General features: G+C 43.5%; 1 protein-coding gene across 1 annotated transcript in view; it reads left to right on the plus strand.

Annotated features, from left to right (window-relative positions):
- The first annotated feature begins 736 nt into the window (after positions 1-736).
- The window catches only part of LOC138952370 (thyrostimulin alpha-2 subunit-like), a 56,993-nt gene continuing 44,253 nt past the window's right edge, over positions 737-13,476 (plus strand). Inside the window, exon 1 of the mRNA XM_070324026.1 lies at positions 737-1,493. Coding sequence (XP_070180127.1) covers positions 1,271-1,493 — 223 coding nt within the window. The 5' untranslated portion in view covers positions 737-1,270. The remainder of the gene's footprint in view (positions 1,494-13,476) is intronic.

Consider the following 13,476-nt stretch of genomic DNA (forward strand, 5'->3'; position numbering starts at 1 on the left):
ATGGACAACTGATGGAGGGATCGTCTTCCTTTCGTTCCCCTGAGGTGGTCGGGGTATTGCTCAACCTGATATGCCGAGAGCAAGGACACTTTTCCCCATTTCTGCTGCCTTTAAGTACAGACGTTAAGCCAACTGCTGAAGCACTTTTCGCTTTGCATTCTGCTCGAGTGGACACCATTTGTCAAGCTTGTCTGTGGAGGCGTCTTAGTGGGTTCAGGTTACAGAAGATCGGAAGTTATACACACGTTGTAGGGAGGTTGTGTAGGGACAGTTTTTCTCAAGGAAGAAAGGTACCTCCCGGACAGAACAGACAACTTCTGCGTTAACATTGATGGCCTCGTGAGAGAGCGAAGCGTGGAGTGACCGATTACTGATAGACAGACTGTCAGCCAGCCAGACGGACAAACGGACGGACGGACAGACACATATGTCATAAAGGCAATACGCATGTTCTAGAAAGGCATCGGCTGTGATGGCACTCTTGTTGATTGATTCGATATCTACGAATATGTTTACTTATTATGCACTGAAAACATTTGCTTCAGAATACCAAGATGTCTACCTTGAATTTGATATATATCCCGTAAAATGAACCTGGGATTTTCGAAAGAAGAGAGAGAGAGAGAGCGTTTGTGTGTGTGTGTGTGTGTGGGGGGGGGGGGGGAGAGCTTCTTCGTCTTCTTTCACAAAATGGTAAAACATGGCTTATCCTCTCCTGTGTTTATTTTTCAGGGAAGCAGGCAGAAGCAGAAACAGCAACAACACAAAGGAATATTAGCAATTTTCTATAAGCAAGCGAAACAACAAAGCATCCCGGACAACGTACCAACCGACAAACAGACCAACCAAACTACTACCCCGATCAACAACCAAACGCTGTCAACCTAAGTTGTAAATGCAACAAGGGATTTCCGAGGAGAACACTGTTGACACTTTACACGCAACAGCATAAGAAGAAGAAGAAGAAGAAGGCACCGACTATCTCAAGACCAGAGGCTGTAACAGGCAAAGAGTAGTCTTTGCTAGCACGTTGAAGTAGCGTAGTAAAACCACTTGAACAACAATCGTGCCATTGAGAAAGCCAACTGACAACATTGACACAGTCAACTTTCATCGTTGTGCTTGTCAAAATTCCAATTCTTGGACCATTTAAACATCTTGTCTTCTCTATCGCGACCTCTCGTCGAACTTTTGTTGTGAAAAGGGGAGACAATCCTATCGCCAACACCTAACTACAGAGTGACCTCGCTTCCTCGAACGATCTCCTGACATGAAGTCGTGTTTGACGAAGGGTTTCAGAGACTGTCACAGACACGCGAAGACATCGCGGCGACACAGATGGACCTTTTCCTCGGTGATGACAGTGTTGTGTTTTCTGGTGTGTGGACACTTGGAACAGTGTGCGGCAGACAGCAGCAGCAGCAGCAGCAGTAGCAGCAGCAGCGCGTCAGCTGTGCATCATTCTTGGCAGGCACCTGGCTGCCATCTTGTAGGTAAGTCTCGTTTAGATAACAACTCTGATGAGTAATGTATCAAAAGCATGTACATTCTGTCCAGGTTGTGGCAGTGAAATGGTTGCTTATCCAGAGAAATGGATCATCCCACAACCATGCATCACCGTGCAATGAATCACCTATCATCATCAGGATCATCATCGTCCTCATCGTCGTTTTTGTCGTCGTCGTCATCGACATCGTCCACCTCATCATCATCGTCGTCATCATCGTCGTCGCCATCATCATCATCATCAGCATCATCATCATCATCATCATCATCATCATCATCATCATCATCATCATCATCATCATCACACCTCTCTTTTCTTATACCGCCCTTGCGCCCCGGCTTGGTCGCGTTCCTTTCGTCGTGTGCCGCTCTACGCCATTCCTTTCGTCGTGTGCCGCCCTACGCCATTCCTTTCGTCGTGTGCCGCCCTACGCCATTCCTTTCTTTTTCACGGACCGTTTAGTTCTTTCTCCGACCAGCCCAGGATAGAACTCCCTTCGAAGTACCTGGAGGCATTCAGACCGTCTGTGAAATTAATTCAGTAAATGTCCTACTTTGACCTGCACGGTTGGCCTAGTCGCTAGTGGTAAGGCGTCCGCCCCGTGATCGGGAGGTCGTGGGTTCGAACCCCGGCCGGGTCATACCTAAGACTTTAAAATTGGCAATCTAGTGGTTGCTCCGCCTGGCGTCTGGCATTATGGGGTTAGTGCTAGGACTGGTTGGTCCGGTGTCAGAATAATGTGACTGGGTGAGACATGAAGCCTGTGCTGCGACTTCTGTCTTGTGTGTGGCGCACGTTATATGTCAAAGCAGCACCGCCCTGATATGGCCCTTCGTGGTCGGCTGGGCGTTAAACAAACAAACAAACAAAAATGTCCTACTTTGCACAGGGAGCAGCCAAACTGTTGATTTCCGTCAAGTGGCGGATTGCACCTAAACACGATGTGCGTGTTTAGGCACGATGTGCGTGTTTAGGCACGGTGTGCGTGTTTAGGCACGATGTGCGTGTTTTGGTGCAATCCGCCACCTGCATATATGGCAGAATCTTTTACGTGTCACTGTGGTAATACGGGGGTGGGACATGGATACCGCCTCTGAGTCTGCACAAACAGTTGACCCGTGTCCGTCACAGCCTTGATTGAAACCAGTGACCCGAAGATCACAAACCCAGTGCTCTACCAATTGACCTACCAGGGCGCCAATCGCTTTCTCGGGAAGAAATACGTACCTTGTGCCCTCCCGTGTACAATTGTCTGCTCTCAGACTTCTTTGGGTTTTACTTTAATTCCCGTTTTTCCCTCGCGTCCTTTCCAAGTTTGATCATGAGTTCTTCTCTTTCCCTCATTAACTTAGTTGTTGACTTCTTCTTGAACCTGTTTCTCCGTTTGTTCTCAGACAATGTAGTTATCTTCTTCCAGTTCCTGATGGTAGTCACTGAGACTGATCCGACCCAGGGGTATAATTATCATTGTGTCATGCGGCGTTCAACCGTATCCTGAACTCCATCTGTATAGGGTTTAAGTTTCGACCGTCAATTACCCAACTGAGGACAAAATGCCAGCGACATTCTCAAAAAGTGTCATTGGCTTGAATGTTCATGCTATAGCGTGTTTCCCAAATAGTGGACAGTGAAGTTCTGGATTTGCCGTCAAACTACAGAAGTTTTGTTTGTAGCCTGAGGGGAAAGGGTATTGCATAAGAGCAGTACTAACGTGAAAACGGAATAGTTTGTGAATTGTAGTTTGACCTGTGCAGTCAGCAAACCTCACTTTCTGGCACATAAAGATGCGTTTTTCATTATCTTCTCAGAGTTTGATAGCTACCTCATACCTGTACAGATCCTCCTTGGCTTTCAGACACGCGTCGGGTATCTATCCATTTAGAAAATCACCAAGTTTCAATCACTTTCTTGGAAGGAGTCGAACACAACAAATTTGCGACGAGGTAATTTTTATCATTGTCCCTGTTGGTTAGTGTGAGACGGGAACAGCCGAAGTAAGCGATGCGGATGTGCCCGATCACGTGTTGCACGTGAAATAATTACATTAAAAGCCAATATAGAGGTCTAGTAGTTTCGACGAGAGCGAGAGTTTTTTCTCCTATCTTTGGTAGTTTTCATGAAGGCATTGGGTTGATCACGGAAGACAGTTGTAAAACATTGTATTTGGTTCCAGACCATATTTATCTCTGGATCGTTTTTACAGGAAATATTTATCATATTCAGTCGGGAAATACGAGTTGAAAACCCGCGTAAAGTTTCATTTGGCTGGCAACACTAAAATAAGGGTATGTGTAGTCATCTATTGGACAGTTGTGTGACTGTTTCGATTGTTTATATCCTTATCTGCGACAAAAAGACAAAACGTTGCTTCAAAAGTGCTATAAGGCGCACTTCATCTTTATGTGACTGCAAGTGCCGATCATGATTAAACCTAAACAAAGGCTAAAGATTACGCCATAACATGCGCCAATGAGGCTCTGTTTGGTTCTAGAAAAGGTAGAAAAAGTACAATGGTTAGTGTGTTCCGAGCTAAATCGAAAAGTACAGCTACATGCCAATGATATAAGAACTTATTACCAGACGTCCGGAACATAACATTCTATGACACCAACCTACCTTTTAAACATGATTAAACATGAATTCACCAGAGCTTGGAGAAACAAATAAATGTTTTTCCATGCTGTGGGTTGTACATTTTCACTGTTACCTAATTGAACACCTTCTCTTCCATGCTCTCTCGTTTTTTGTTTCCTTCGTTTAAACAAGCTTTTATTCAATTAAACACGATAGAATAATAAAACGAGAAACAATAGGGACACGAACTTAAGCGAACGCTTATATTACGTGCCCTACGCAATATTTTGTTTCCTTGCACGGTTACTTAGATACAAATGTACTGTTCACTGCTCGGGAAGCGCACTATACTTGCACCTTGGGGTCCGGTTTGCTTAGCTATGGGGCATCATGCAGGATCGGAATCTATACACCCTGACCGTCTGTTGCACTCACGCACTCACGCTCGGCAAGCATGCGCGGGCGTTGCATACAAATGGTGCATTTACTCACTGTTCTATAATGGAATAGCCACTACCTTTTTGCGTTAAGGTCTATTTCGGTGCTGGCTTGATATCTTGTGGTGAAATCACCTTTGTCTGGTTCACAAAGCTTGCATTCAAATGCCTTGATCAGAGACATGAGGAAAATGTGTAGGTGTGATGCATTCTGGAATCCTCAGACACTAAATTACTGGCGTCATGTCTTTGTATATACTTAAAAATTACAGCCGGTTGCAGACAGTACTTAACTTTCTTGCCTGAAGGGCAGATTATCAGAAAGGCGACAGAAAAATCATGGTATTGATTGTTTTGAAATATTACAGAAAGAGGATAATTTTCTTGCCTAAAAGTTTAATTGGAAGATAATAAGAATCAGATAACGCTCATAATTTGTTTTGTTTTAAAACTTATGATTAATAAAATAACACTTTATGCTGGTTGATTAAAAATCAGAAGTTAATCTGAACCCACTCATCCAGAACACAGGGTCCCTTATATTCTGGTTATTCCTAGCATCATTGGCAGTGATGGTGGTGAGAGGTGACTCCATTTTTCCCGTGCTCGTTCGTTCATTATTGCGTTTTAATGTCCGAACTATTGCTTGAAGATTACCGTCCATTCGCTAAACTGTTGTGCCCGGTGCAGTCTATGTCTGCAAAGATGGACGCATGTTCTTCTGCACATAAGGGTACAACTAATGTTATTACCATGGCTGTTCGTCGAAGACTTGAAGGAAATGGGCTTGGTGTAACCAACAAGGCAGTGATAATGCTTGAAGGTGTGCTTTATTGGTCGACTGAAGGAACATATTGTGTTGTTTGTCAGCTGCAACTAAACATTTGCAATATTTTGTTTCTCATCAGGGCGCCAAGGATGCTTATATCCTCTGTGAAAGGTTGTGCAGATTTGTGTTGGAGCACATTGTTATTTAAACGGAAGGAATGTATCTCGTTTTACACTTAGGACAACGTTTACACTAATGGACAATTAAACTTAAACAAAAGTATAACTTTTACACTTAAGGACAATTAAATGGAAATGAAAGTACAACGTTTATACTAAGACCAATGAAATAAAAGTGCAGCGTTCACGCTTAGGACAATTAAATGAGAATGAAAGAACAGTATTTACACTTAATTCTATTATGGTGAGTAATATACTTTTAAACTGGTATAAACAAAACTGTATTCAATTTTTATCATGACAAGAAACAATGCATGGATTTTACGATTACTAACTCAAGCATATAAAGCTTATTTTAAGCAATCATAATAAGTACAAAACAAAGGTTAACACTTTTAAACTAAGCTTCAATGATCACATTACGGCGACTGACGTCAAACCCCGCACATTTCCACGATTATTTCTGATGAGAAACCGACATCTGCAGCAACGCGAGCATTAGTGTGGGTGTTTTCCCCCAACGGTAGAATTTGAATGCTCTGATTTGCAAAGATATTAATATTTTGTAGCGGCTTGTACAGAGGCGGGTGCTCGAGCGTTTCAGATTTAAGCCGCTTACTCCAATCTCAAGCAAACGAATTGAAATTTTTGTCCAGCATTTTTGCCGGTGTAACATCCCGTTCTGACCCCCAACTGTGGAAAACCTGCGCCAAACCTGCGAGTTGATACGATCAGCAGGCCTAAGTGTATGAGGGACACAACCGTCGAACGCTGAAGGAGAAGAAGAAGTTCTGACCTCCACCTGCAAGGGGCCCCCGGTATTCGTTCATTAGGTTTTCCATCCAAAAAAGGGCGAACAATTATGATAAAGGTTTTGTTGTCAGTGAAACGTTATCGCCACTTTCGTGCGTACTTAGTAGTATCACAGTAGCTTTTTGTTTTGACAAAAGTTGTTCTTGTCATACTCTCAGGCAGACATAAGCCTACATCTTGTAGGCTAGTACGCCTGGAGAGTAAATTCTTAATTCAATTTAAAGGCACACTCCTTCTCGCGAGAACAGTTCGGCTCACCATCTGAGATCTTGCCAGGCTTTTTACTTTGGATAAGGCCATCGCTCTACTTGGTCACATACCAATACTAGACACCCTGACTGTTTGCCGGGGTGAATAGGATTTTGTTTTGAAGAATTCCATTATTTAAAAAAGCCACTAGTTGCTATTACGACATTAGTTCTCGCCCTCATGACGCATATATGAAACCTGCGTGTTCTGTGAACATTGTCCAGTCTTGATTTAGCTTGTCATTTTCATTTGAAATGGCGTAGCTTGGGCCCAACGTTACCGGGCTCAGTGCTACGTTTTAACATCCTATACAAAGCACCAATGCTGACATGAGTCAGAAAAAAGGTGTTTTCATGGGAAAAACTGTAAGATGGGTTAAGATAAGCCGCTTAGTCGATAAAGTATTAATTGGTAATTTACCCCCAGGCTATATATTTGCAGGCCATAAACACATAGACGGTCTGAATGTCAACAAAATGCAGCCAAACAAAAACGACAACTCCAACCATATGAAGACGAAGCCCATAATCAGAATAATTGATACTGCCCTCTTACTGCAGATCACAACAGCCGCACTAATTACTATCATAGGTCAGACGGTTAATACTAGACTCTATAGGTGTCTGACCTGAACTAAAGACGTGAGCGTCACGTCACTCAAAGTCCTCTCAGAAAATGTCTTTTGATGGTTCTTCTTCTTCTTCTTCTTCTGCGTTCGTGGGCTGAAACTCCCACGTACACTCGTGTTTTTTGCACGAGTGGAATTTTACGTGTATGACCGTTTTTTACCCCGCCATTTAGGCAGCCATACGCCGTTTTCGGAGGAAGCATGCTGGGTATTTTCGTGTTTCTATAACCCACCGAACTCTGACATGGATTACAGGATCTTTTTCGTGCGCACTTGGTCTTGTGCTTGCGTGTACACACGGGGGTGTTCGGACACCGAGGAGAGTCTGCACACAAAGTTGACTCTGAGAAATAAATCTCTCGCCGAACGTGGGGACGAACTCACGCTGACAGCGGCCAACTGGATACAAATCCAGCGCGCTACCGACTGAGCTACATCCCCGCCCGCGTTGATGGTTCATATGGCATGATAAACAGCCAATTTCCACTTGACAAGGTGTCTGGCTATCTGATGCCCTGTCGAGTGAAAATTGACTGTTATTCATGCCACATGAGCCAGCCAAGAAAACAATCTCAGATGCTATTGGGAGACGAGACGCGTGCGTCTTCAATTCAGGTCAGACAAGACTAAATGTGACCCTCCACCACGGAATGAGTCGCAAGTTACCTTTGCATGATTTTCATATTTGTGACCCTCCACCACGGAATGAGTCGCATGTCACCTTTGCATGATTTTCATATATTTACATTTTCCTAAAGAGTTTTTTTTATGCTCTATCCAGTGGTGAAAACCGTTTTAGAAAATAACGAAAACTGTTTGAGGTATAAGCCTGTGACTAAGGTGACCCTCACACTGTTACCAGACACTCCCCGGACTTATATTAAGCCTAGCGCGCGCAGAACCGCGCGAGGTGACATGCGACTCATTTCGTGGTGGAGGGTCACAAATTTCAAAGAGTCTCTTCGAAATTCAGGTTTGCTCACTATATGTCACATTTTGATGGTCGAGTCAATGTGTGAAGGGCATTTTTTTTAAACATCTCTGCGCTGGAGAACAATTAACCTGATAGCTATATGCTCAGCACAGCAAGACAAGTTCTTGGTGCGCAAAAGGCAGCCAGTAAAATAGGAGACTCTCCGAAATTAGTCTAGTCCTTTAAAGAACAAACCCTCGAGTGCGAAAGGCGTTTTTGGCCATCTTGAGCAGTCCCTAGATTGTCTCCTGAATCTTGAAAAAGGGGGTTCCCTCCTTTACCAGATGTTTTTCTTTCATTCGACATTTTGGTGAAGGTTTCACCAATGCTTCATCGGCACAACTGAGTTATCTAAAACTTGACAAAACTTAAATGTCAAAGTCCAAATACTTTGTTCCTGGTGCAGAATTTTCAAAGTGTCCCTTGAATTCTTTTGAGTGGTATATAACTAGAAGGTACCAGCTAGCTACTGTCCGAAGTCGCCGCAAACCTCTGAACACAAAGCCAGTTTAAACTTATATATTGAACAGCATCCGTGTTTAATAAATTAACCTAAGTCGACATCAACTGCACCTCAGTGCTGAGAACGGTTGATATAGAAGTATGCATTACAAGATGCTAACAAGAGAAGGAATTAATAAAAAAAATACTAGCAATGAGATAAATATATAAGCATTCAAGAGTTTACGCACATTGTCTTACAATTACAATATTTGTACAAACCAAGACACTCACGAGGGCGAAAATAAGTATCCAAACACCCACACACCTTGTATATCAAATGACTAATTTTCGCATACACCACCCACACCCTTTTATCAGACTTCGTATTGTGGCTCTGTACAAATGTACCTGTCCACAGCTCATAATTGCTAATTGTGGAAAGCTTCGGTTTTCTCACAACATCTCAAATGTAGAAGGATGTTTGGTGTGACAATTGATGTGAACCCTAATTAACACTTCCATAATGGAGGCGCCCTTTGGGAACAATGGCAGGTTTCTTCTCTCGGAAATTGAGGTGCTATGGCCACTGGCGTCTCCCTCTAGAAAATGTTATATTCGGTAACCGCATTAATTGCTTTTCTGTTAGGTGCAACCGGCGTACGGCTGCAACTAGAATATTTATTGTTCCGTGGTTGTGCGTTATGAGGTTTTCTTTGTCTGTTTGTTGTGGAATGGTGGCAAGTTTAATTAGTATTGAGTTATGAGGTTTTCCTGTTTCGTTTCTTCTTTGTCTATGGCTCTCTCTGTTTGTCGCGGTCTCTCTCTCATTCTCACCCACTCTCTCTCTCTCTCTCTCTCTCTCTCTCTCTCTCTCTCTCTCTCTCTCTCTCTCTTTCTCCTTCCTCTCTACCCCTTCGCTCTCTTGCTCTATCTCTCTCTTCTTCTCTCTCTCTTCCCTCTCTACACCCCTCTCTCGCCTTCTATCTCTCTTTTTTTCATGCTCATTGTTAACATTTAACAAGAGCAAACCAGTTCTTGGCTATTTGTGTGTGTGTGTGTGTGTGTGTGTGTGTGTGTGTGTGTGTGTGTGTGGGATTATTGGCATTGGTCGTTTTAGGTCTTGAGATTGTGTTGCTATTTTTGTTTTGATTTTGTTTCCATGAATAGCGCATTAAGTATTAACCGAATTTAGCATTTATTTGTAATGTTGACGCTTTTTTTATTTACTAAATTTCCTTTTTGTTTAGTAAATAACAAACAAAAAAACCGAAGGAATATAATGTTATATATGTTTAAAAGATATACCTTACATTACAACCAAATTGTCGGTGATAAAACAATGGGACAGTGGAATCTAGACTATAACACACACACTTGAACTTTATTTTTACTACATTAAACGTTAATCACTTTCTAGCGCTCCTGCTGTGGTATGCACAAGGAAGGCATGTCACGTATACACGGGTGTTGCTAAAGACATTTAGTTTGTTTGTGGTTCTCCGTGCATTTTGTGTTTGTATTTAAATTTTACAGTTTAATGAAAAGGGCATATTATGAAGGCGAGGAGGACGAAAAGAGAGAGAGAGAGAGAGAGAGAGAGAGAGAGAGAGAGAGAGAGAGAGAGAGAGACAGACAGACAGACAGAGAGAGAGACAGAGAGAGAGACAGAGAGAGAGACAGAGTTGTAATGGCGACCTTGTGGTTAGGCCTACTATCTGCGCAAAATAAAGTATGATTTCGTTTTTCTCTCTGACCTTGTTATGCACAGTTATCTGTATCTGGATATTTTTATCTTCAACATTGCCGCTTCTCTTCGTATATATACATATCTTTTCCCGTTTCTGTTGTGGTGAAAAAAATAACCTTCGCAAAGACCGTAGCTTTATTCTCCCACGCAGAATATTTTTGTAGCCGCCTCGTGTCCCTGATCTCTTGTGATACCTTTCATTCTGTGTTTTATTTTTCTTCCTTTTAAACTTCTATGGCATACCTTTCGGGGAAGAAAAGCAAAACCCACACACGAAAAGCTTTTTCACCGTTATATTCATAAGCGACATCAGTTTAACGCGTTGTGACACGACTTCGTGAGACATTTTAGTCGAAACTGAAGAGTTTGGGTCTTTGTATGCGCGAAGTTACCCACCGACGTCATATCAGTGTCAGCCCCAATGTCCACTAGTGGATCTGGACCAGCTTGTCGCACGCACATCATAACCCCACCCCACACACCCGCCTTCTCCCTGGAGCTGCGTACAGCCCAACCCCCCTTTTAAGACCCGCCGATTTAAGACTTATCTTCATTTACGACCCTGCTTTTTCAGATTTCATGTTCGTAACTTCTGTTAATGTGCCTCCACTTTGACACTCCCTACTTTTTTAAGGCCTGATTTTCTCAGATTTTCGGAGGTCTTAAATGATGGGTTCCACTGTGTATACATGAAGCGGTCGTCTGTTGTGTGGAGAATATTGATCCCAGAGCGCCCCATTACTAGTACTTATCTCCATTATTTCTCGTCGCACGCCGCGGCTAAATGAGAGATGAAGACATTAAGTTCATTTAACGGAGCGCAAGGGGATAGAAGGGAGGTGGAACGCAGACTGGGTCGTTGCGCAGGCTGATCCCCGTCACTCAGATCATCTGTTGGTCGTTGTTGTTGCTGCCTGGCTTTTGGCTGTGCTTGCTCTGGACACAGGAGCTTGTTGCATGATCTTTATGGTTGAGAACAAAGTATGTATTCGCCGCAGAATCGTTGTTGTTGCTGCTTGGCTTTGCACAGGAATTTGTATTACAGTCGAACCTGCCCCTTCGATCACCTCTCAAAAGTGACCCCCCTGCCCACGACGACCTCTCTGAAAGATCCCAGACGAATTGTCTTCAATAATTCCAATTTCCGCAGCAACCACCTGTCTATAACGAACCCTTTTGGTCGGTCCCTTGGGTGGTCGTAATAGTCAGGTTGAACGGCACAAGCTTCAGGGTTGGCCCAAAAGTATTTGCTTGTAAGAGACCTGGGTCACGGGAGCCTGTATCAGTGTGCAGTCGCTCAGATCGTCCGTGGTCGTTGTTGTTGCTGCCTGGGTTTGACTTTACGTTCTCTGGTCACGAAGCGTGTATTAATAGTGACTGTATCATAGTGCTTGTATCACAGGGCTGGAAGAGCTGGGCACAAAGGCTTGGCCTGTTCCGTTGACAAACGCTTGCATTATAAGGGGTTCACTTTGTTTTGAATGTGACAACTTGAAATATAAGTTAGATTATTGTTGTATTTGTTTGAACTCGGATGTTCTGGGAACCTCGGCGAGCTTTGGCTACGGTGATTGGGCCAGGCGAGTATAAATCGGTTCTATTTCTTCGTTCGTTAATCGATCGGACGAGTTCAAATCGGTTCTCGCCTTCGGCTGTGAGGAAAAGGTTATACGTAGCGGTACTGAAATCGACTGGCCCCAGCCAGGCACTTTGATAGCTCTTCAATCTCCTGATGCTCCGAACATCATCCACACTCCCCCCTCTAGTACATTTTGATGCCTTTTTTTCCAACAACCCGTTCCGCAACAATGGCGGCCTTTGACTGCAATGACATATGCTCCGATTGCTTTGGACCATGATCCACCCCCCCACCCCCCCCACCCCACACCCCACCCCACACCCCCCCACCCGACTCCCGTCCCCCCTCTCTACCGATAAGCAGCAGTACACTTTTCTTCCTTTCTTCTCAGACCGTTGAACTATTCTCCGTTGGTAGTTTGTTTTTTTACGCCTTTTCTTGCGACAATAAACCGCTCCGCACCAACAGTGGCGGTTGACTGCAATGATTCAAGGCCCTGTTGCTCCGATCATAACACACCCATCCCCTCCCGCTAGGCAGTGAGCTGTTCTTCCCCCGCTCTCAGACTGATGAACGGTAGCAGTCTTTATGTACTCTTCTTCCAGCAAACCGTTCCGCAACAATAACGTCCGTTGACTGCAATTATTAAGCCTGGGTGAGCTTATTTGATAGGGGTTCAAAGAACTGTTATTGTCTTCCGTCTGCTTGCTGGCTTGTTTCATTGTTGCGCGGGCTTTCGTTCGAGCAGGCATGTGATTAGTTGACTAGCGTGTTGACCGTGATTAGGCTGCGTCACTGATGCGGATGTGTAATTGAGCCATGGTGGACCTATCATGAGTTATCTCTAATACGCTGACTGTTAGCACAACAGACCTGACAAGAAAATTAGTATCAACATGAGCGGGAGTCGAATGTTAATATACATTTTCGAAACTAAACCGAGACCGGCTAATTTCGACCAAAATAAAAGTTCGAAGCGATCCCGCGACTTAGATGACACTGCCAGAACGGGGACTTGATCGCTTCGATCAGTTTCAACATTCTGGTTCGTCTCGTACATTTTTAGTGTTATGAACAAAAAAAGGTCCCGGCCTGACTGGTATGACATTTAGCGGGTCACATAAAATCAGTTCTGGTTGGTCAGATTAGTCACACGATGCACTGGGACGATTATAAGAGGTTTTATTTTGGACGTGCTGCCTAGAATGCCCTGGTTGATATGTTTCCTGTTAGTATGAAACACTGAGACCGAATCCATGTCGGTTTGAAAAAGACTACTGCTGGAGAGGTCTCCATGATGTAGGCAACTCTTCGTTTTTGAAGATCTTTTTATCGGTTCTAATTCGGAATAAAAATTATCCGGATCTGTACATGTTGTTGTCTATAGCTATATTTAGAGCGCTTGCGTCCCCCTTTGCGTCTTAGATATTTTTAACTGCTTAGAATGTTAGTTACTTAATAGGACATATAACAGACAAGTAGTAAGACACGATTGGTTTAATAAATAGCTAATTAAGTAAATTTACAACGCAAAGAAATAATATTATCACCAAAAGGAGCACTGCGAGCAAAACACT

The sequence above is a fragment of the Littorina saxatilis genome, linkage group LG17 (genome assembly GCF_037325665.1).
Source record: "Littorina saxatilis isolate snail1 linkage group LG17, US_GU_Lsax_2.0, whole genome shotgun sequence".
NCBI classification, from domain to species: domain Eukaryota; kingdom Metazoa; phylum Mollusca; class Gastropoda; order Littorinimorpha; family Littorinidae; genus Littorina; species Littorina saxatilis.